This window comes from Lissotriton vulgaris, chromosome 2_1 (assembly GCF_964263255.1).
Source record: "Lissotriton vulgaris chromosome 2_1, aLisVul1.2, whole genome shotgun sequence".
NCBI lineage: Eukaryota > Metazoa > Chordata > Amphibia > Caudata > Salamandridae > Lissotriton > Lissotriton vulgaris.
Window position 1 is genome coordinate 431098206 of NC_141687.1, and position 23409 is coordinate 431121614.

At 42.4% G+C, this 23409-nt stretch overlaps 1 protein-coding gene across 1 annotated transcript in view; it reads right to left on the minus strand.

Annotated features, from left to right (window-relative positions):
• Nucleotides 1-1113: 1113 nt before the first annotated feature.
• The window catches only part of LOC147730524 (gamma-crystallin M1-1-like), a 58627-nt gene continuing 36331 nt past the window's right edge, over nucleotides 1114-23409 (minus strand). Inside the window, exons 3-4 of the mRNA XM_086954081.1 lie at nucleotides 4627-4869; nucleotides 1114-1691 (exon numbers count right to left, since the gene is read on the minus strand). Of these exons, the coding sequence (XP_086810207.1) occupies nucleotides 1413-1691; nucleotides 4627-4869 (522 nt within the window). The 3' untranslated portion in view covers nucleotides 1114-1412. The remainder of the gene's footprint in view (nucleotides 1692-4626; nucleotides 4870-23409) is intronic.

Here is a 23409-nt window from a genome sequence, read left to right on the forward strand (position 1 = left end):
AAGGAGACAAAGTGGTAGTGCTGCAAAGGCAGCTGAGGAAATCAGACATTCTCAAAGGAGCCGTTGACGGTAACTGAAGTAAAAGGGCCCATGATAACAGCATCAGCAGGACGCTACCAGATCACAGGAAATAGCTCACACTTCAAGGAATTGAAGGTCGAGGAAGAACACAGAAAGGCAATCGCACTGGGGGACACCAGACAGGATGAAGGCACGCAGATGGACTAAGGAGAGGCATGGCAGAGAAGAAAATGCAAAAGGCCAAAGATACTGATTGAAGAGATGTTACGGGATGAGTTCTATCTCTCTCTCTCTCTCTCTCTCTCTCTCTCTCTCTCTCTCTCTCTCTCTCTCTCTATCTCTCTCTCTCTCTCCGTGACAACAGTTGGCGTCGGCAAAAACGATGTTTGTTTTGCAACAAGGGGGGAGATGTCGTGACCTCGACATAGGGCACTAGGACCCTGGACAACGACTGGTGGGAGGGGCCAGGAAACCGGACACCAGTTCCGGTCAAGGCACACACAGAGGGGCAGACAGACAGGAACTGACGACGAGGCAGGACGGGAAGAAGTAAGCTGTATGACTAAGAATAAACATACCTGATCACAGCCATTGCTTCATGTCGTGATTTCAGTGGTCAGACACGACATAGCACAGAAAAAGTAGTAGGTCAGTGGCATAGCACAAAAGGCTACATCTTCTATAAAAAAACGAATATCTAGAAATGGTCATACTAGCTGCTTGAGCTTAGCTATTGTTATCTTGCCACACATAATCAGTTGTTAACATATGAGAGCTGTTCTCACCAAAAGTAAAAATAATACTCAGAAAATAAAGTAATAGACTAGTGCCAATGTCTAATAGCCAAATGTGCTTGTCTTTGGCAAAGCCAAGTGCAAGGGTATGAAATAGAGAGTAGCTATTTTCTTGGCACACATGGTGGAGGAAACTGCATCTTGATGCTATGAGCTACATAATGTTGCCAATACTCCCTAATAAATCCTAACACTGTTCAAATGATGAAACACTTCAGCAGTAAATTGAGGCTATTTTACTGTTATCTATAAGGCTTTTCATAAGTGATGAAAAAAGATGAAAAGGTCCACATGAAACTGAGATTTGCCAATAGTTTTATTTCTAAGAAGCCTTCATATTCAGCTCTGCACTTGAGACCTTTTAAAACAAAGTACAGGTTAGAAATCATACCACGATGGTAATTAACCCAAAAGCCAATCCTCATTACATTAAACCCAGCTACAATCTTGCTGTTGTCTTGCTGAAGACGGCTCTTGAGAGCTACGTATATGATGTATCTCTTTAATTTTTATTTATTGGGTGTTTTATTTGCCAAATGATGCTGTAACTAGAATGCAGAACCCAATTATTGTTGAGGTCTATATTACTTCCATACTTTATACAGTCTTCATAACTCGTTTCAGAGAGCCAACATTGCCTTTCACAGAGCCCCAGTCGGTAGAACGTTCATACTTCCCGGGCTTCAGGAGATATTGCTTCCCTCTGTAATGTGGTTGTTCATAGAAAAGCCAGAGCCCACCCAGCACCTGACAGGAGCAAATGGGGTAACAAAAGTGATCATGGACATTTGTGCAATCATTCATGAACTCTGTCATTTTGCCTGTGCAGTCATCCTTTTCATACACCCGCAATCTGTAGACATCCAGAATTTTCTCCTGCAACAGAGAAGAAAGAAGACTGTAAGAGAGACAAGACTTAGTGCAGCAATTAAGAAAACAGTTTATAAAGCCATTTAAAACAATACGAAATATTTTCTAGTATCAGAATAATACAATCTGTCCCTAACTTAGAAGTTACTTTGCACAATGAATGCCAATTTTACGTCAACATAATATTCCTCCTGAGTTAGCAAAGGAAAATGTACAACATTACCTGACAACTTCACAAATTACTGTCCGATCACCCACCTTTCATTTTTGGGTAAAAGGATCATTCAAGTTGCCATCGCCACCCAATCACAAGAAAATGAAAAGCAAACCCCTCCTTCAGAATTACCAATCTTGTTTCATACATACAATTCAGCAAAGAGATGGTGACCATTTAAGTGGTAGCCGATGTACTCTAGTTCACACAATGCTAGCTCATGTCTCCTGCTCTTAGTCAACCTCTAAATACCCTGAGAGACTCATGGTCCTCTAGCCCTTCTCTGTGCTATCTACAACAGTGTTGACTAATAATATCAGATCTTTGTTCATCCAGATGAGCTCATCCGTTCTGGGCTCATCACCATAGCCTGTGGCACATCTCTCTCAAACAATGAACCTCTTGGAATACTGATTACTGACAAGAATGTAAAAGATTCATCAGTTTGAGATTGTTACACAAAAAACAATACAACAAGCCTGGATGTTGAGAGCCTAACTCAAGCAAATTCCTTCAAAGAGGGACTTCTTGTTCATCATCAGTGTCAACAATCAAGAACATGTGCAGTTTTCACTCTTATCAGTGACTCTCATTGGTTTCCCCCCATAATTGTTCAATTGTTCTAAATCCAAAATTCTACATTCATACCAGCCTCAACCCACATTGTAAAGGCGCCACGACCCAACTGGCATCAACTCTCCTTTGCAGCACAATGTAAAGGCTTTTGTCTTATAATGAAAGCTCAGCAATACCATTCATTCACTGGTCATCCTGAGTTTTAGTGGAGGTAAAGCCTCCCTGGACTGTGACCCAGGATCCCACTGTACCCCCTTGAGGAAGAGTTTTCCATGCTGTAGTTCAACTAGTCAAAAGAAATGGATTTTTAATTTGATTACCTCAAATCTCTGCACCCCACCGGCATCCTCTAACTCACTGTAGCCTCTTCAAAATCTGCTACGTCATCTTCACATTGATTAACACAAGCGCTCCACACTCGATAGCGATTAAGATCAACATCACAGGAGACCAAAAAGTGCCACAATGGAAATACAGGATGAAAGTCTTTTTCATGCTATGCATAAAAATCAGAAAATCCATTCCCACCCAGGTCCGAAAAGCTTCATCTTTCTTTCACTTTGTTTCATACACACCCCATTGCTATTTCTACTTTGCACCGGTTCACCACCCCAGTAATCCATTCTCAAATCTTCTGGAGTTTATATTCCGAACTCCTTCACTGAACACCCATCCAAGCCCAGTGATCTGGTGTTTCACTGCTAGGTTTGTGCTATATAAGAACCTTAAACACCCCATTGGGGTAGGATGGAACATGGCGTAAGAAAAATGGTTGCCATGGAGCAAAATGCATTTCAGGAACTTGATGTGCCACTTATGTATACAATCAAATGTGTTATGCTAAAGCTAGGAGACACAGGAGGATTTAAGTATGGAGAGCGTAAGACACCCAAAACCAATTATTGAATTTGAATCAGCAATGGCACTAAAATGCAGTGAAGATGTATTAAGCAATAGACTAATGCCCAGATAATTTGAGAAAATTAAGTTGAGGATTATATTTTGAGCATGTTTATTAATGTAACCCTGGCCACGTAATATAGATGGACAGAAAGCATTAGGTTTTTGAACGATTCATATTTGCAGCCTTATGTTTACGACTCACAAAAAACACACAAACTACATTAGAATCTTTAGTTACCACATTTTGCCTCTCACCATGTCTTCTGTCCCAATGCTTGGTAATACAGACCACTCGGACACTCACGAGATTCTGAGACAGCCTTCTCGACAACTATCCAACTATCTCTCTCAGATAACAACTTCAAGGACAGTGATTTCAGTTTTAGGCAGACAACTCTTAAGACACATTTGCTAATTAACTGATCAACCATTCTGATGTTTTAGCCTTGTAATGTAATGTTTGTATACTTGTAAAGCGCACTGTGACCCCGTTACGTGGCATCCTGGCGCTGTATACCGCTGGGGAACCCGTCCTGGCTTTCCCTGTGAGAGGGCACCCCCAAGGTGAAGCCAGGCATCCCCGGCACTGCTAGGGCCTTTGTGGAGATTAAGCAAGCTATTGCCAAGAGTTGCAGAGTGGGACCCATGGTTAGCGTAGGCACCTAGGCGAGAGTTATCGAGTCCGCGGACATTGACCCAAGACCCTGCCTGCCGCGTCGGGAATTGAACCCTGGTCCCGGGCCGACCTCTGCTTCAGGGTCTGCCGCTTCTAACCAGTGAGCCACACTTCTCCACTTCCACTTCCTTGAGATGTCTATATATCTAAAACAGAAAGGCTTATATCACAGGTCAGTTTTTAATGAGAGACCCTCAGCGCCTGGAAATATGTTTTCATGTAAATATTTAGTATTAATGGTAACAAAGATCCTTAGTTGTAATTTCTGATACTTGCTCTTCTGGGAATCTGAACCGCAAGTGCTAATAATCCAAGAACATGAAAACACTATATATAAACACACTAGGGTAAGGGGTATTTAGACATACACATATACAGTGCTTTTACATAAATCCAGTCTCTGCCATTTTGTCAGACATTGGCACAGATTCTGCGTTTATAAATGAATACTATATGTTTGAATTTACATGAGAAACGGTGTGTACCGAGACCTCTAGATTAGGCAAGATCTGGTGACATGTTATTTAAAATATTGGCCAATAATGAAGAAACCATACTCAAAACAAGCATACCGGTGAGAGCAGCCGACAAGACTTGATGGAGTCACAGAGGCCGGTCCAACAGTGGTAGTCGGGATATCCCCCCTCCTTGAGGAAGAACTGGTTACCCATGTAATGCGGGCGCTCATAAACCATCCAAAGGCCATTTTCAACACAGATGGAGTTGCATGAATTTAAGTGGGACTGAAGGTCTAGGTTGTCACTGATGCATTCATAGAACTTACCCTGGAAGTTTCTAAGTTCATAGAATGTGATCTGTAATAAATAGATATAAGAAAAAATGGAAATGATTTTGGTAGTAGCGCATCCCTAGGTGTCTCATCTGCATTAAACTGAGTTCATGAACACATGAAAGTGTACGTTTTTGTGATGTAAGTGAAGAAATGTTCTTGAAAACACCTGGGGGCCGCTGCTGACATTTAAAACTAACTCTACCTGCATTGGCATAGCAGCAGGGCTGCTGCTCTTCACTCTGTCTCCCTCCCGCCGCCGTTGCAGAGTCCAACACGGCCGCCGAGCTGAGGGAGACTCCATATCCCAGCTGCCCCAGGACCGGAAGGGACGGAGGAGCGCCAGGAGGCGTACATAAAATCACAGTCGGCCCCGGTGGAGCGGGGGCCGCTGCTGACACGGGGGTCATTTAAAACTAACTCTACCTGCATTGGCTTAGCAGCAGGGCTGCTGCTCTTCACTCTGTCTCCCTCCCGCCGCCGTTGCAGAGTCCAACACGGCCGCCGAGCGGAGGGAGACTCCATATCCCAGCTGCCCCAGGACCGGAAGGGACGGAGGAGCGCCAGGAGGCGTACATAAAATCACAGTCGGCCCCAGCGTCGCGGAAGCGCGCGGAAGCGCCCGGGGCTAAGCCCGGGCAAAGGGCGGGCCCTCTGTGGCCCTCAGAGGCCAGAGGAGACCAGACCGGGCCAGTCCCCTTGGTTTTGTCTGTAAGGTAAAAGGTGATACCAACATTATACCTATTTTCACTTGCTCATTCTAAAGCCCTTGCTATTGATTCCATTTCGAGACTGTACTGTTGATCTACTACCTTCATGTCATGTAAGGTGGCTTCTAAGAGCTGTGGTACGCAGAGGAGCGAGGTCACTGGGCCCATGGATTGCTATCTAGAAAAGGTTACCTCATCTATCACTCATGAACTAGATAGATTAGAGCAACGTTTGCCCAGAGATAACGTGCTTTGCAATCTCCCTGCCACACAGACGGCCGATGTAGTATATGGATCTGCCTTGCTTGACGAACTGAATGCCCTTTGTAAGACCCAGTATGTCGCTGCAGACTATGTAACCGAGACACTCCATGCCCCGGTTAGTCCCCTAGCAACCCTAAATGCCCAGTCCACTACGCCATTATTGATAGACTGTAACACACCAGATGCTCTCTCCCCATCTCCGTCTGTAAAAGTTAACAGTAATTATGCAGGGCCCCTTCATATTCCACCCGCCAAAAGGAAGCGACACGGGACTACACGCTTGGGTGGTGATACCAAACAACGAAAACTGTGTCTAAGTTCCCTAGCAACGACTACACCTACCCCGTCAGCGGCTAAGAGACATAAAAGTTGAGATTTTCCTGGTCCTACCTCCCAGGCAATTTTATTGGACCATATAGAATGGCTTGTTACTTCTATTATATCCCCACTGATAGCAAGAATAAATAGTCTGGGAGAAAAGCTCAGTGAAATTGAGACGACAATTAGCGCCAGTACGTCACTAATAAAGAACATGGCAGAACCCAGCCAGGAACCCGTTCTACCTGCCACAGTGGCACACGAATCAGCTACTCAAAGCAATAGCAGTGGGAATAAAACAATGGTTGAACATAGGACAACTCGGAAAAATCCAAACGCAGGTAGCCGATGCACTACAACCCAGAGGCCTAGCCCCAAAGTAAGGTCGGCATTAGGCCCAATCCCTCACACTGTGATAGCCGATAACAAAGGTATCATCTCCGGCAGAAGTGACCATATAAATTTACCCCCAATAGCCGCCCCTTTTGTATGTGTTCTCTCGGGTGTCCCAGCACTTAAGAAAGTAATACCTGAAAGACAGCACGACTTAAGAAACAAAGTCATCTTTTGGCTAACGAAAAATAGACCCTTGCCACCTAACATTGACGGCTCGATAGTAAGCGTCAGAAGGGTGGGTTGGCTGGGACCGCTCCCTAAGGACATTAAAGGGGACCTTGTCCTGGTAAGATTTAGAAATGAAAGTGTTGTCCCCTATCTACAATCCTGGCAGCCCCAACTGAGAGATGGCCCTATATCTACATGGCAATTACATGACTTTTATCCTAGGGCGTTTTATCTCACCCCGTCAAGACCAATAGTAGAGAGTAACCATCAGATGGCTAGAAACGTATATGTGCAACATGGTTATAAAATGCCGAATACAAATCATTTTTTGCCCCGAATACATTAATTTAGGCAGGGGAAGCCCCTAACTGATTTGATGTTAAACTTTGTAAAAAATTGTTTCTTTTTAACCGTGTAAATAACTATTTTTAGCGAGATGTAATTATTGTGATTGTTTTTTAATAATCTGTATGCTTTTATGATTTATATTTTTTAAATCGAATAAAGCTTAATTGAATTGAATTGACCCGAGGTCAAGTCGACTGCACACATGTATGTCTGAGACAGGACCTCTCAGATACATCCAGAATACCTATGCTCATAAAGAGACAGGTCTATGAAGAGATGGATGGCTCAGCCACACTGCACCCATTAGGCTACCTTTCCCCTCTTGTTAACTTGTTCAAACCAGGCTGTCCAGAGTATGTTATGGGCACATAGAACAACTCCTAATGCAACTACAGGTTCAAGTCCGTTCAAACTTTTAAGAGGAAGAGAAGCTTCTTTCCAACTGTGTCCAGCATGGATGAAACAATGGGGTTCACTCGTGTGGAATGAGTCCATGCAGGAGGGTGTCTTGACACATAATCAATCTCAAACTAATGTGAATGTAAAAAGTTATCAAGGAGGTGAGGTTACCAAATGTCATCAAAAGGAAAACACGCAGAGAGATTTTGTATCTAACATAAAAATAGGTGACTGGGTTAAGATTAAGTCACCACATAATGTATCCAAGGGTATGTCGAAATTTGGTTCACCAGTTCAAGTTGATGCTGTTACTAAATTTGCAGTGAGAGTTAATGGTAAAAACTGGTGAAATCTTGCTCGTGTCTATAAACTGCCTCAGAAGGTTGTTTTTCAATTGGGATGTGGGAAACAGCCTTAATAACGAAGTATGAAAAACGACTGACCTGAACAACGAACCCCAAACAACGACCAATCTGTTAACCACGACATCCTTAACTACGACTTACACGAACAACGACTTTCCTAAACCACAAAAAAAAAACAATCTTGTGACTGGCCAATAGATGGCAGTATTGTAATAACAATGACAAGCCTTTCTAGCCTGGGTCCCGTTCTTGGCAGATGAGGCTTTTGTTGAAGGTTGTCATGTAGGCCTTTTAAATGTATTATGGAACTTTTAACCCGATGACATTAAGAAGTTTGTAGTCCTAGGGGATTTTAATGTTTTTTTTTCTAAAATAAGACTCATCCCCTTGGATTTTTAGGTCGTAATTCTCTTTCTGTGTAAGAGTTTACATTTTCTGTAACAATAAAACAGCATGCTGAACACAGTGCAAACATAGGCTTTGAAATAAAAGTGTTTTTCCAGCAATAACAACAGCGCACATTGATTTGCAGAAATAGTGTTATATACATTTATAGAGTAAGGCCATTTCCGTTTCGGGGTAAGGGTATGAATAGCATAACAAAGAAAGAAACATCTCAGGTGTGTTATTCAAATCAGTTTGCATTTCACTCATTCGCCGGCCGAGATCCCACACAAAAACAAATGAATAAATCACTCCTTTAGGGGAGCTTGCTGACTGAAACAGAAAGACCACAGAGCATTTAAAACATGTTGGGCATGGAAGTTTGGAAAATGTACTTTTTTAATCAAAGGAGGGTATTTTAGTGTATGTATCCGAAAGAAAGCTATTGGGTAACTTGCATTTAATATTTAATATGAGATACTACCCTGTGATATTTTTGCAGAAACTCATTTACGAAGAGGGACTTTCTGGAACATACGAAAAAAGCAGCAAAATACTAAACAACTGGGCATGAGAGATAGCTCCAGGCCTATAATGCCTCTGTTGCAAATGCTGTTGAACTGTTTCATCCAGAACGTAAGAATGACGTTTACATTGGCAGATAAGTGTTTGAGGTCATTATTACATTTGAAGTCTTTAGTGACGCAGTTTGTCAGAAATGTAATTTCAATGAAGCTTGTCCAAAGCCCGAACGCGCCCCTGTAGTTCTAGCGACTTCTACATCAGGGTAGACTCCACAACTAAACTTCAAGACTCCACCCACTAAGGGCCATATGTATCATACTATCGTTTTGCGAATTCCAAATAGCAAATTTTAAGGAATCGCTATTTGGAAATCGCAAAACGGTAGGTATGTAAATAATCGCTATTTTTTAGCGATTTCCAATATTTCCTTATTTGCGAATTCGCAAGTTGCGAATTCGCAAATAAGGAATACATCCCATTCATTTCTAAGGGCCTCTTGGCCCATAGAAATGAAAGGCAAAATTGCGATTAGCAATTTGCTAATCGTAAATTTTGCGAATTTTCCAGGGTGCAGGGGTGTCTCAAGAACACCCTGCTACACCCCTGAAAATGACATGTGTGCGCATATGGCGCACATACATGCCCAAAGGGCATGTATGAGCGTCACATGGCACCTTTTGTTTTAAAAAAAATGCTTTTTTAAAAGAAATCGCAATTTACCATCAACTACAAGTTGGTGGTAATTTGCGACATCTTATTCCAAAATCGCAATTTTTAAATATTTCATACATATCATTTAGGAAATCGCATTTTGCAATTTCCTAAATGCTTGTGCAATGTTAAGGAATCGCAACATTTGCGATTCCTTAACATTTGCGATGCGATAATTTCATACATCGCATTTCACGTTTTTCTTGTCGCAAACGCTGCGAATTTCCGATTCGCAGCGTTTGTGACAAGAAAAACGCTTCATACATATGGCCCTGAATGCCATTAGATTCATAGGTGCTGCGCAATTGGTGAAAACACCCTCTCATAAGGCCGGCCAGTGGCCACGCCCAAGATCTGATTAGGAAATCATCCAATCTTATTACTATCCACGTGGCTTCCTACCTGCTATGATCTCAACACTTTCTGGGAAAATGTGAGAGCTCCAATGCTCACAAAAATATAAATACTATCCAAAAGACTTTAATCGGCTACTGAAACAGCAAAACCATTACTCCAGAGGGAAGTGGTATAATCGGGTAATGAGCAATTTGAAAAATGTTCGTGGAACTCGTTGATAACAATGTAGTGGTTTGGCATTGCTAGTGGTTTAGCCTCCGTGGTTTGGGAATTCATTGTTTAGGCAGTAGTTGTTTAATCATATATCCTGAAAAAGTATAACTGGTTATAGTTTGTTTACACAAACCAAACTTAAGTGTCATACTATATAGGTTGACAACTACATTTAAACATAACAATGTTTGCATCCAGCCCGATTTAGATTCTGAATCTCCATCACAGTACTTAATATGCCTTTCTCTCAGCAAAGGCCTTGCAGACTAATTTGTGTCTTTTTCCAAGCTGTGTCATGCTATTCATTTCATTTCATGCTACACAGAGCGCTATGATACTTCAGAATATGTTGCCCCAAAGCACCCAGCCTACCTCTGGTCCTGTTCAGTGGCACCTCTAGAAAAGGGTTCCAGGAGGGCACAAAGTTGCCACAAAAACTGTTGGGGCAACCTATGACGAGCAATCATGAAGAGTATATGCCCACATGAGTGTGGGTATATATATATATATATATATATATATATTCTGTTTTCCAGTTGCAGGGAGTTGGTTCCTCATGCACTCTCGTATTTGTCAGAATTACGCCACACGTTTCTTTGTATCAGTTATCCAGTTTAATTGTTATCTTTTACAGCAAGCCAGCAACACCTTACGCCTTCGGTCTCTGCGGAGACCTTGCTCACTGGTAAACTGAATCAACAAAATTTCGTTTTTAAATTACATGGAAGCGTTCATGTGTTTACATCACTTCCTGTTTGACTCCACAGGAATTATGGGACATGTAGTCTTATCAACAACCTTTGTTAACATGTTATTCATATATCACCATTTTCAATGTGCTTTTCGTATCTGATTGTTAACTCACAACCATATTTTATCGTGATCTTTGAACAATAGAAATCTCATTAGAGCCCTCCAGTGGGCATTCCAATTAATTATTCAAATTCATTCTTGCATAATCGTGTTTACTTTAGTCAATTATCCGCAGTTCTTTGTTTCATTTTGAATGCCCTCCAGTGGGCTGCGATTTTCAACATTAAGTATCCATGTCAATCATAGTACAATAGTTCTGATTCAATCTGCACATTTCAATGACAAAACAAAATACATGTCCCCATTGTGAAAGTCTGTGTTTAAGAGTATAACTCCAGTGCAAGTTAAAATTGTTTGTGTTGCGAGAGGTACCTTTGATACTCATCAATGGTCATAAAACTATGATCATTGATGAGTATCAAAGGTACCTCTCGCAACACAAACAATTACAATACAAAAACAATACATCCACTCATTCTTCAATATGTAAGACATATTTTAACTTTACAGAAACATACAGTCACTGGATGTTGTCAACAGTGATGTCATCAGTTATGTCATTTGAGATGTCATCAGTGATGTCATCCCTAACTATATATGGTCTATAACCTATGGTTTTTTCAGTGAATTTTCAAGGTTTTGTAAATGCTAATTCCTAACTATATATGGTCTATAACCTATGGTTTTTCAGTGAATTTCAATGGTTTTTTAATAGCAAATATCAAAAGCTGTAAAATGTATTCTTTTTTTTTTTCTCCAAAGTACGCTCCCCAGTTCGCTTACTGGTGCGCACACCGGGCGCTCCCCCGCGAAATTAAAAAAAAAATTGTTCTTTATTTTTGCATGCATCAGCATCCTAATCCCCCCTCCGAAAACCTAGAGGGTCACAAAGTGTCTACCGTGCCCCCTTCTACCCATTCCGAACATTCTTTGTCCTCCATTTTGTGTCTCAATTCTACCAATACTCAAAATGGAGGACTCCCGTAACGCTACCGGTTCGCGTACCGGGGAGCGCACCGGTAAGCGCTCGATAAAAAAATGTGGGAAAGTAATTTACAGAAAAACCACTACAGACACTTTCATCAAATATAGAATAGCCCCTACTACATAGCAGTCCCTACCATTTCCCCAAATTTGATGGAATTTCATTGTGAAAATTATGCTGTAAGCCTGATTAAATATCCTGAGGTAAATTACCTAACCAAAACACTTATGAAGTGATAGAATTGACAACCAATCAAAATGCTACTTTCAATATCTTCTATTATTTATTATTTATTTATTAAATTTATATATAATAATTCAAAAATTGTTTGAGACAATATTCATTTTTATATGTATTTTTTAAACTAGTAGCAAATTCAGACTTTAAATATACTGTGCAACTTTAAGTTTGCTCATAGTTACTTCCTTTCTTCCACTATATCATCTCCAATGTGTATTTAACATCTCTTTATCATGTCCTGCCTCCATTGTGTTTCTGCTTTCCTGACAGACTACGCTATGAATTCCATATACCTCAATAACTTCTGAAACAACCTGCAAGATATCTACAAAGGAAACAATGTATTTTTATTTTTAGACTCTGCATTGGTACCTACATGTTGGAACTTAAATAAAATAAATTAAAAAAAAAAAAATAACAATCAATAAACATACAATATTTGAACATTCTTTCATCCTATTTTCCCAATATCACGCTTCCCGGACCGCTTCCCGGTGCATGTACCGAGCGCTCCCCCCGCAAAAAAAACGATATAAAAATTATTATTTTTTAACCCCGAGAGGCCCTTTTAAAGCCCCCTCATCAAACCTAGGGAGTCAGGGAGGATGTACTCTGCCCCTTATGCTCATTTCCCCTTTTGTTTTTGCCACTTCTTGTGTCTCGATCCTACCGAGACACAAGATGGCGGCCACTCTGGACTGTTTAGAATGTTTACAGACACCGGAGAGCCAATCAGCTTCGCTTCGCGAAGATCCCTTACGCGTCAGGTACGCGAACCGGAGCGCTAACCGGAGCGCTGTCACAGATATATCTGTTTTTTAAAACGTTAATTTTTCAAAATCCACTGAAGCACATATATTGAGACATAGCAAAGGCACGTCGGGCAAACCATATCTACAATTTTGCCAAGTTTCGTGTAAATCCATTCAGCCGTTCGAGCTAAAAGTGAGTCCAACCGCCCTATGGAAAACTCAATGTTAAAAACGTGTTTTGGGACCCCCCTTTCTTCTTGGCCCCCCTTTGACGAAACCCCCCCAAATTTTCAAGGGCTGCTCAGAAACAAAATGTGCCATTTTCCTGAAAATGTCAGCCAATTCCGTCCACAAACGCCAAAGTTATTCGACATAGAATTTTCAAAAATCCCATAGGAAAAAATCCTAACTATATATACCTACTGGCGACCGCCATATATATATGTATATATATATATATATATATATATATATATATATATATATATATATATATATATATATATATATATATATATATATATATATATATATATATATATATACATATATATATATATATGTCAACGCTGCGTTGACTTCCTTTGCTTTTCCAAAAACGTCAAGCACTTCCAGGGGGTAGCATAGTGGATCTTTATTCAGCAAACAACTCCACCAAACAGACGCGTTTCGGAAATTCCTTCGTCAGTGTTAACTCAGATCACTGCGAGGATGCTTTTTAAATTAATTTACGTCACTCGCCAAACAACCTCGATGACGGTGTGCGAACCTGTCACAATGCATATCTAATGGCAGCCATCTTAACATAGTACTTTTCATTATGTCTATATATTGGTTTTCACATTAACACATTACTTCTGTGTCAAAACAGTCCTTCAATTCATAATAACGACAATATCTTAAATATCCAACCCACACATTCATCACAATCAATGTCGTATATCGGCGCTGCCTATGGTTTATGTGGGCTGCTTTACCGGGTCCAGAGTTGAGCTTATTAGCCCTTTGGTTACTTACTTGAGTTACAAATCCGGCTGTGTATCGGCCCAATCCCGTCTAAGACAGACCATATATTTCATTCTATGACTTGCCAATCGTCCATCAATTAATATGGACAAATCCCGCAATACCAAAAGATTATGCTGTGTATTGGCCAATGCAAAAAAAATATTCTTCTTGAAGGGCTGAAAAGTGGTAAAACATGTAAGTGATAGTTTATATATACAGTGTGCAATATTTACAGTGAAAGGTCATAAATGACTGTACTGTTATCAAATATTCAAAGTTTCAAGAAATCTGAGGAAATTATCTCCCTAAATGCACCACAAGCTCCTCCCCACTGTTCAGCCCATGGCATGCCTTAGTCTGTAAATCGATTATATAACGCGATTCTAGCCTGCGCAATCTTGATACTCTGTCTCCACCTCTCGGGTTTATTGGTACGTGATCCACCCCAAAATACTGCAGCAACTCCCTGTTACCTTGATGTTTACAGGCAAAATGCCTCGCCACTGGATAATTCGTATCCATGTTTGAATGGCCCGTTGATGTTCTAGTATGCGTATTTTGACACTATGTATAGTGCTCCCTATGTATCTTAACCCAAAGGGACACAGCAGAAAGTATACAATGTGTGATGTTGAACACGTGATGAATTTATCAATGGTTTTCTGTTTTTTCAACCCGAATGTTGTAGTTCAAGACTGCTGGCACAGGCCCTACATTTTCCACAGGGAAAGAAGCCTTTTATCTCTCTGAGTGATCCTGATTTTGGGGTAATAGGAGATAGATGACTCTGGACCAAAGTGTCCTTGAGTGATCGTGATTTACGAAAGGTGATCAATGGTGCTGAGGGAATATCCTTCCATATGACTGAGTCTGTCTTGAGTGTATGCCAGTTTCTTTTAAGCATTTTCCTCAAAGTGTTGGAATCATCAGAGTATGTATTTATCATACGAAATTGGCCACTCTCTTGATCTGAACTCATACCAGTGGTACTTCCTTCCTTCACCTTCAAAAGTTCTGATCTAGGAACTCTCTGAACTTTCTTATATGTGCTATTCAACAGGCTTTGCTCGTACCCTCTAGCTCTAAATTTGGTTATACAATTTGTGGCTGCTGCTTCAAAATCGATGTTATTCTAGCCGTTTCGCCTTAAGCAGAGGAGTTCACCAAATGGTATACTCTTAATCAGTTTGGGAGGGTGGTTGCTGCCGGCGTGTAAGATGGAATTACCGGCAGTGGGTTTCCTTTATAGTTCTGTCTCTACCACTCCCTCCTTGATGTCTACCCGAAGGTCTAAATAGTTCAACGCCACTGAACTAATCTCATAGGTAAATCTGAGATTTAAATTATTGTCATTTATATCCTGAATGAACTCCTTGGCTTGATCAACCGACCCCCTCTATACAAGGAAGAGGTCGTCGAATCCAAACTACCACATATTCGGCCCATTTTGCCCTGTCACCAACCAGGGCCACCTGCTCCTCCAACCAGCCCATGAACAAGTTCGCATAGCTGAGGGCGAAGCAGGTGCCCATCGCTGTCCCAGAGATTTGTCTTTATAACTCTCCCTCGAATAAGAAAATGTTATGTAACATAAAATACAATGAAATCAACCAGCGTTGCATTGTGTTCAATGAATTTCAATGGCCTCTTGTTCAGAAAATATTTCACAGCTTCAATGCCCTGCGTTTGATCAATACATGTGTACAGACTGGTTATGTCTAAGGTTATTAGTACAAATGTGGGTTCCCATATATATATATATCTATATCTATATATATAGATATAGATATAGATATATATATATATATCTATATCTATATCTATATCTATATATATAGATATATATATATATATATATAGATAGAAATATATATATATTCCGCTCCGTGGGGTTGTCCAAGTAGCGGGTAGCACCCGAGCCTGCGTGCGCCTTCCCCAAGGCGTTAGTTGGTATGGGCAGTTGCGTGTTTGAAATAGGCCCGACGCGTTTCGGAAATGTATTTTCCTCATCAGGGGCCAGCAGTAAAGTGCACGATGTCTACCATCTCCCTGTATGAAAACACGCATTGTGCTTATGGGAGATGTAGTCCATATATCCTGGATGGATGCACTTTCAAATTACTGCTCATTCCAAAGGCTCTAACATGAGCCCCCAAACATCACTCCTGTCCTCATCCATCGCGCAGCTCCACATACGAGACTCCTTGGATAGAGGGTCTCGTGGCCCCCGTTTCTTCGGGGTGGTGCTACCCAGTGGCAGGACCGCCGCTATTATATTCCGCTCCGTGGGGTTGTCCAAGTAGCGGGTAGCACCCGAGCCTGCGTGCACCTTCCCCAAGGCGTTAGTTGGTATGGGAAGTTGCGTGTTTGAAATAGGCCCGACGCGTTTCGGAAATGTATTTTCCTCATCAGGGGCCAGCAGTAAAGTGCACGACGTCTTCCATCCCCCTGTATGAAAACACGCATTGTGCTTATGGGAGATGTAGTCCATATATCCTGGATGGATGCACTTTCAAATTACTGCTCGTTCCAAAGGCTCCAACATGAGCCCCCAAACATCACTCCTGTCCTCATCCATCGCGCAGCTCCACATACGAGACTCCTTGGATAGAGGGTCTCGTGGCCCCCGTTTCTTCGGGGTGGTGCTACCCAGCGGCAGGACCGCCGCTAATATATTCCGCTCCGTGGGGTTGTCCAAGTAGCGGGTAGCACCCAAGCCTGCGTGCTCCTTCCCCAAGGCGTTAGTTGGTATGGGCAGTTGCATGTTTGAAATAGGCCCAACGCGTTTCGGAAATTTATTTTCCTCATCAGGGGCCAGCAGTAAAGTGCACGACGTCTACCATCTCCCTGTATGAAAACACGCATTGTGCTTATGGGAGATGTAGTCCATATATCCTGGATGGATGCACTTTCAAATTACTGCTCGTTCCAAAGGCTCTAACATGAGCCCCCAAACATCCCTCCTGTCCTCATCCATCGCGCAGCTCCACATACGAGAATCCTTGGATAGTGGGTCTCGTGGCCCCCGTTTCTTCGGGGTGGTGCTACCCAGCGGCAGGACCGCCGCTAATATATTCCGCTCCGTGGGGTTGTCCGAGTAGCGGGTCGCACCCGAGCCTGCGTGCGCCTTCCCCAAGGCGTTAGTTGGTATGGGCAGTTGCGTGTTTGAAAGAGGCCCGACGCGTTTCGGAAATGTATTTTCCTCATCAGGGGCCAGCAGTAAATATATATATTCACTGAAAAAACTATAGGTTTCACACCAGTTATAGTTAGGAATTAGCATTTAAAAAGCCTATTAAATTCACTGAAAAAACCATAGGTTTCACACCAGTTATAGTTAGCTGGAAATTTTACTGACATAAAACCATTGAAATTCCCACGTTATAGTTAGTTGGACTCACTATAACTTGCGCGTGCAATGCACTGCTGATGACGTCACATATTACATCACTAATGACATGGTAATTTTTTTTTGCCTTGGAGCGTTCCCGGTGCGCGTCCCGGTGAGCGCCACGGAAAGCGTAGTTTTATGAAGCGCCCCGGGGCGCGCACCATGGAGCGTCCCGTAAGCGCCAATATCGCAAACGAAAACATAATCGTGACGTATCGCGTAGCCGCGTCCGCGTGATACGCACGGCGTAAGCGCACCCGGAAACACTCGAGTGAATACGATTGCGCAACGTAGGCATCCGACGCGCTTACGCGACGCGCCCCTGGTCACGCCCCGGGGCGCACACCGGGGCGCGTAGTGTAAGCGCGTCGGGTCATGTGACCTGAAAATAACACTTTTCATTGGTTAATAACAGTTTTTTTCACAAGTAGGGAAACACCCCACCCATTTCCCTCACAACCTGTTTGCTTTTGCTGAGACAAACACCTCTTGTCTGGTTCCCAGAACCCTTCCCAGGACCAGTCCTCAGAGGGGGAGAAAAAATGCAATGCAGCCAAAGTCCCCTGTAAAATTTGTGACACTGTCCTATCACGTTGGGATCCCACCCGGAAGTATAGTTTCGGGAATGCTACTTTAATCAGGCATGTTGAGAGGAGGCACCCGATTAATTATGCACGGGAGAGCACCAGGGCCCTGGCTCGCAATCCACCACCCGATGGCCCCTCCACTTCCACCGGAGCTTCAACATCATCGGTGAGAGGAAGACCAGCAGTGATGATCCCAAATATTCTGCCAGTTTTTGCAAATATTACAATTCGTTGTAAGCAGTGTGACCAACTGCTCTGTTATAGGGAGCAGAGCATTGAGCTGATTGTTAGAACGAGGGAGGAACACCGCTGCGCCCCTCTGCCCTAGTTTTCCCCCTTTTTTTTGCTCCTGTTGAGCAGTTTTTCATTCCCTAGTTTTGTTTTTGTTCTGAAAAAAATACCCAAAAAATTTAAAAACGTTCGAAAAAAGTAAAAAAAAATTTAAAAACTAAAAAAGAAGAAAAAAACAGTTTTTTTAAAAACTACCTCCAATTCTCCAAAAAGAGCTATATTCCTTACATATTGTGTTGTTCTTTTTTTCAATAAATGTGTACTGCATATCTGTTTGGATGAAATGACTGAATGAAAGGGAGAAATGACAGAAGGGGAGTGAGTAAAGGTAGATTGGGCTACATTGGGCTACATTTGGGCTCTAACATATATATAGCCCAATGTAGCCCAATATATATTTTTTCAAAGTAAATTTTCGTAAAAACCACTTGAGCATATATCTTGAGACATAGCAAAGGCACATCGGGCTACCAGTCCCTACAATTTTGCCAATTTTATTTTTTGTATATATATATTTTTTTTGCCTTGGAGCGCTCCCGGTGCGCTCCCCGGAAAGCGTAATTATATGAAGCGCCCCGGGCAACGCACTAGGGAGCGTCCCGTAAGCGCCAATATCGCGAACGAAAACATGATCGTGACGTATCCTGTAGCCGCGTCCGCGTGATACGCACGGCGTAAGCGCACCCGGAAGCACTCGCGCGAATACGATTGCGCAACGTAGGCATCTGACGCGCTTACGCGACGAGCCCCTGGGCGCGCCCCGGGGCGCGTAGCGTAAGCGCGTCGGGTCATGTGACCTGAAAATAACACTTTTCATTGATTCATAACAGTTTTGGTTTCATAATGATGAAGCCCCTGGTCATGTGACCTGAAAATAACACTTTTCATTGGTTCAATACATTTTTTTTTTCAAAAGGATGAAAGACCACACCTTTTTTCCTTATTCTGACTTTGTCCTTTGACTTAGGAAGACCTGTTTGTACCTCTCTGCACCTTTTTGATCTTTATAATGGCTTCAGTAGCAGCAGCAGCTGGTGGATCTGCACCACCACCACCACCACAACCACCAAGAGGACCACCACAAGATATCATTGGTGGTCAACAAGAGGAGGAAGAGGAGGAGGAGGAGGAAGAGGGGAGAAGAAGATGGCTTGAAGAACAAAATACCCCATACCAGCAATGACCATACATTATATGGGAGTTTTTTTCTATTCCACAGGGGAAGAAAAAAGTAAATGCAGCCAAGGTGACTTGCCTAATCTGTGGCATGGAACTTTCTAGGGGGAACCCTAATAAACAATATTCATTTGGAAACAACACGATGATTCGCCACATGCAGCGCAAGCATCCAATAAACTATTCTGCTGCAGAGATGAGGGAACTGGCCAGTAACCCTCCCCAATCCACAAGCACCACCACAAAAAGAAAGCAACCCACTCCGCCGGCACCAGAGGAAAGTGAGACGATGCCTTGCATTCAGCCATGATTTGCAGATTTCCGAATTATCTGTAAATATTGTGGGAAGACCATCTCCTACGGAGAACAGAGCGTAAAGCTCATCGTCCTTGCTGGGGACAACCACAAATGCCCCAATAAACCCTAATTATTTCTTTTATTTATTTTTTGCTCCAGTTGAGCCATTTTCAATTCCCTGTTTTTTTGTTTCTCCCCATGAAAAATACAAAAAAAATATAAAAGTGTTCAGAAAACCCAAAAAAAGTTTAAAATGTTCAAAAAACAATAAAAAAATATAAAACAACAAAAGAAGAAAAAAAACAGTTCTTTTTAGAACTACCTTCATTTTCTAAAAAAAAGGAAATTTTTTTTAAAAACTCTATTATTAATTTTTCCCCATGGGACCCGGTGCGCGTACCGGGCGCTCCCCCCGCGCAAATCAAAAAAAAAAATTTTTTTTTGCCCCGCTGGGCCCTTTTATGCCCACCACATCAAACCTAGGGGGTCAGGGGGGTCTATCCCTGCCCCCTTATGGTCATTTCCCCCTTTGATTTTTCCACCTCTTATGTCTCGATTTTACCGAGACACAAGATGGCGGCCGCTCCGGACTGTTTCGAATGTTTACAGACACCCGAGAGCCAATCAGCTTAATGTGCTCAAGTCGCGTGGCACGCCCGGAGCGCTCCCCGGAGCGCGTACCGGGGCGCTGCCATAGATATATATATTTTTTTGAACCTAAATTAATCAAAAACCACTGGAGCACATATCTTGAGACATAGCAAAGGCACATCGGGCTACCAGTCCCTACAATTTTGCCAAGTTTGGTGCAAATCTATTCAGCCCGTTCGGGCTAAAAGTGAGTTTGACCGCCCTATGGAAATTAACATGGTGAAAACACGTTTTAGGACCCCCTTTTATCTCGGCCCCCGCTTGACGAATCCCCCTGAAACTTTCAAGGAAGGACCGGAGCTCTGCAAGGCAAATTTGAGGAGGTTTTCAGGCAGATTCGTCAACCGGCGCCAAAGTTATTCCAAATAGAATTTTGAGATTTTGCATTGAAAAAAATCCTAACTATAACTACCTACTGGCGACTGCCAGTAGTTAATATATATATATATATATATATATATATATATATATATATATATATATATATATATATATATATATATACACACAATCCACTTCTTCCGAAGAAAACGAGGCAGAGACCCTGGAGGAACCGTTTGGAAGCCTTTTTAATTTTGAACAAGCAAATGCATTTCGGCAGCATTTCTGCCTTCCTCAGCGCCCAAAGCGTCCAATTCGGTATTGACACACGCTGCTGGTAAGTCCCTCCTCTTTGTGTCTTACAAACGCATGCCTGCTCCACCGTCTGTAGTTCTTATGCACACCTGTGTGGAATCCCGTGGGTAGAGCAGGACTCCAAATCCCATAATCCAACGTAATGGACCCTCGGAATTGCGGTGCAACAGGGAAATGCTGGATAATCCAATGTCGTTGCGGGGGTGTAGGAAACAGCGTGAGCCCAAATTGAAGAGGGGATGAAATTTCCTGCTTTGGTGTCGAAATTGCGAAGTGCTTCCTCCGGTCCTCCGTACCACCTCAGCCCCGTAGTCCGGGAGTCCAATGAGCAGGGTCTGTGTAGGAATTACACTGCCCGGCATGAGATTCAATAACCTCAAAACTGCCTTTTATCTTCCCCGAATTCGTGGCGGACTCCTGACCGTCCAACCACTGTTGGCAAACAATACGAACTGCAACAGTCCAGGTACCAGTAAAGTCAGGTGCCCTAAGCGAGGTAGGGATCTCAGGAAGGCGTCTCTGGCTGACTCGAATTGATGCACACAATCCACTTCTTCCGAAGAAAACGAGGCAGAGACCCTGGAGGAACCGTTTGGAAGCCTTTTTAATTTTGAACAAGCGAATGCATTTCGGCAGCACTTCTGCCTTCCTCAGCGCCCAAAGCTTCCAATTCGGTATTGACACACGCTGCTGGTAAGTCCCTCCTTTTTGTGTCTTACAAACGCATGCCCGCTCCGCCCTCTGTAGTTCTTATGCACACCTGTGTGGAGTCCATTGGGTAGAGCAGGACTCCAAATCCCATAATCCAACGTAATGGACCCTCGGAATCCGTGGAGTCCGTGAATGAAAGCAATTATTCTCTTTGAGTAAGTTCGTGCATATGTTTAAAAATAAAATGTCCGTTATATGCTGGGGTCGCGTAACTAGTTAGCATGGAGTAGTACCTACTACAGGATATAATGGACACTTTATTTTTAAACATACTCACAAACTTACTCAAAGAGAATAATTGCTTTCATTCACGGACTCCATGCCCCATAAATCACCAGGGGCAAAGCACTCAGCATCCGCCCCTTGGTAGGTCATGGACATGAATAAAATTCCGGAAATAGCGATGAAAGCCTCAAGTGTAATGTTTAATTGCCCAGGAAGAAGGGTGTCATCAGTGATGTCACTGACCATGTCATGAATGATGTAATATGTGACATCATCAGCAGTGGATTGCGGGTGCGCGATATATAGTTAGTGCAACTAACTATATATGGAATTTCAATGGTTTTGTGTGAGTAAAATAAGGTTTTGTAAATGCGAATTCCTAACTATATATGGTCTATAACCTATGTTTTTTTCACTGAATTGTCAAGGTTTTGTAAATGCTAATTCCTAACTATATATGGTCTATAACCTATGGTTTTTTCAGTGAATATATATATATATATCAACACGAAAGTTTGCCACACATGAAGACGCCAACCAGCAGTGAAGTTAAAAAGCCTTTAATGGAGGACCAACATCGTGCAGCAGCAAGGTCCCACTCCAAATTTTCGGAAGCCTAACGCGTTTCAAACACTGGCGTGTTCTTGTTCACAGGCAGGCGGGAAGTGTTAGCAGTCAGCTGGGGAACACTGATAAATGTTCCAAGCGCTGCCCGTTGTGGGCGTATGCAAAAGAGCATGTTGGTGCTTGTAGTTCGCCTAGGGTATTCCTTCGTGTAAGGGCCGCTGTACACCTCCTGATTAGCCATAGTCTTATCCCAGTGGGTTGGGGGGGGCCAATGCACACTGCAAAAGGTGCGTAGTTTCAGTCATACTACACGACCTTCACTGCTCCATTTGTGCTCCGAGGATACTGGACACGGACACTGTAGGATCACATATATATATGAGACGAACTCCGTTATGCCCCAAATGCAGCTTCAGAACATTAACGAAAACCGGACCCAGATGGAAAGTTGCCAAATTATTTTATTTCATCCTCGTGCAGAAAAACACGCCGCCATGACGCGTTTCAGGACCTCAACCCCTTGATCATTTCACCGGCATTTCACCAATCAATTTAAAGTGCAAGTGCGTCATCAGCTGACCCCTCAGCCTGTGGACATAAAAAACAGACTTCAGCCTGGTCCAGGATTAAATGCACGACATATCAAATGTTAAATTCCAGTGCATCAACTAATTCATCATGGTCCATATAAATAATTACACAACATGTACAAGTAAGAGATCCAACATTTTTTGAATAAATTGTTACTATTTTCCAAAATGTAGACTCTTAACCTCATGTCACCTTCATGCATGTTCACATTGATTAAATTGATTCAAATATAAAATCAATTAAAAGAATAAAATGACCATGTATATTTCATGTTAAAATCATGACTAACAAATATACAATTCATTAATTCTGTGCAAATTCGCTTAGTTTTGTGCAAATTACGCAAATGTAAACAACGCATGAGTATATTGCCGAGGAAATCATGTTGAGGACCATTTCTCAAAATTGAGCCCAAGTGGGCATACCAACTCCTGTCACCACTGCGTCCACACTGCTGTTCACTCGGAGAAAGCTAATGCACTTTAA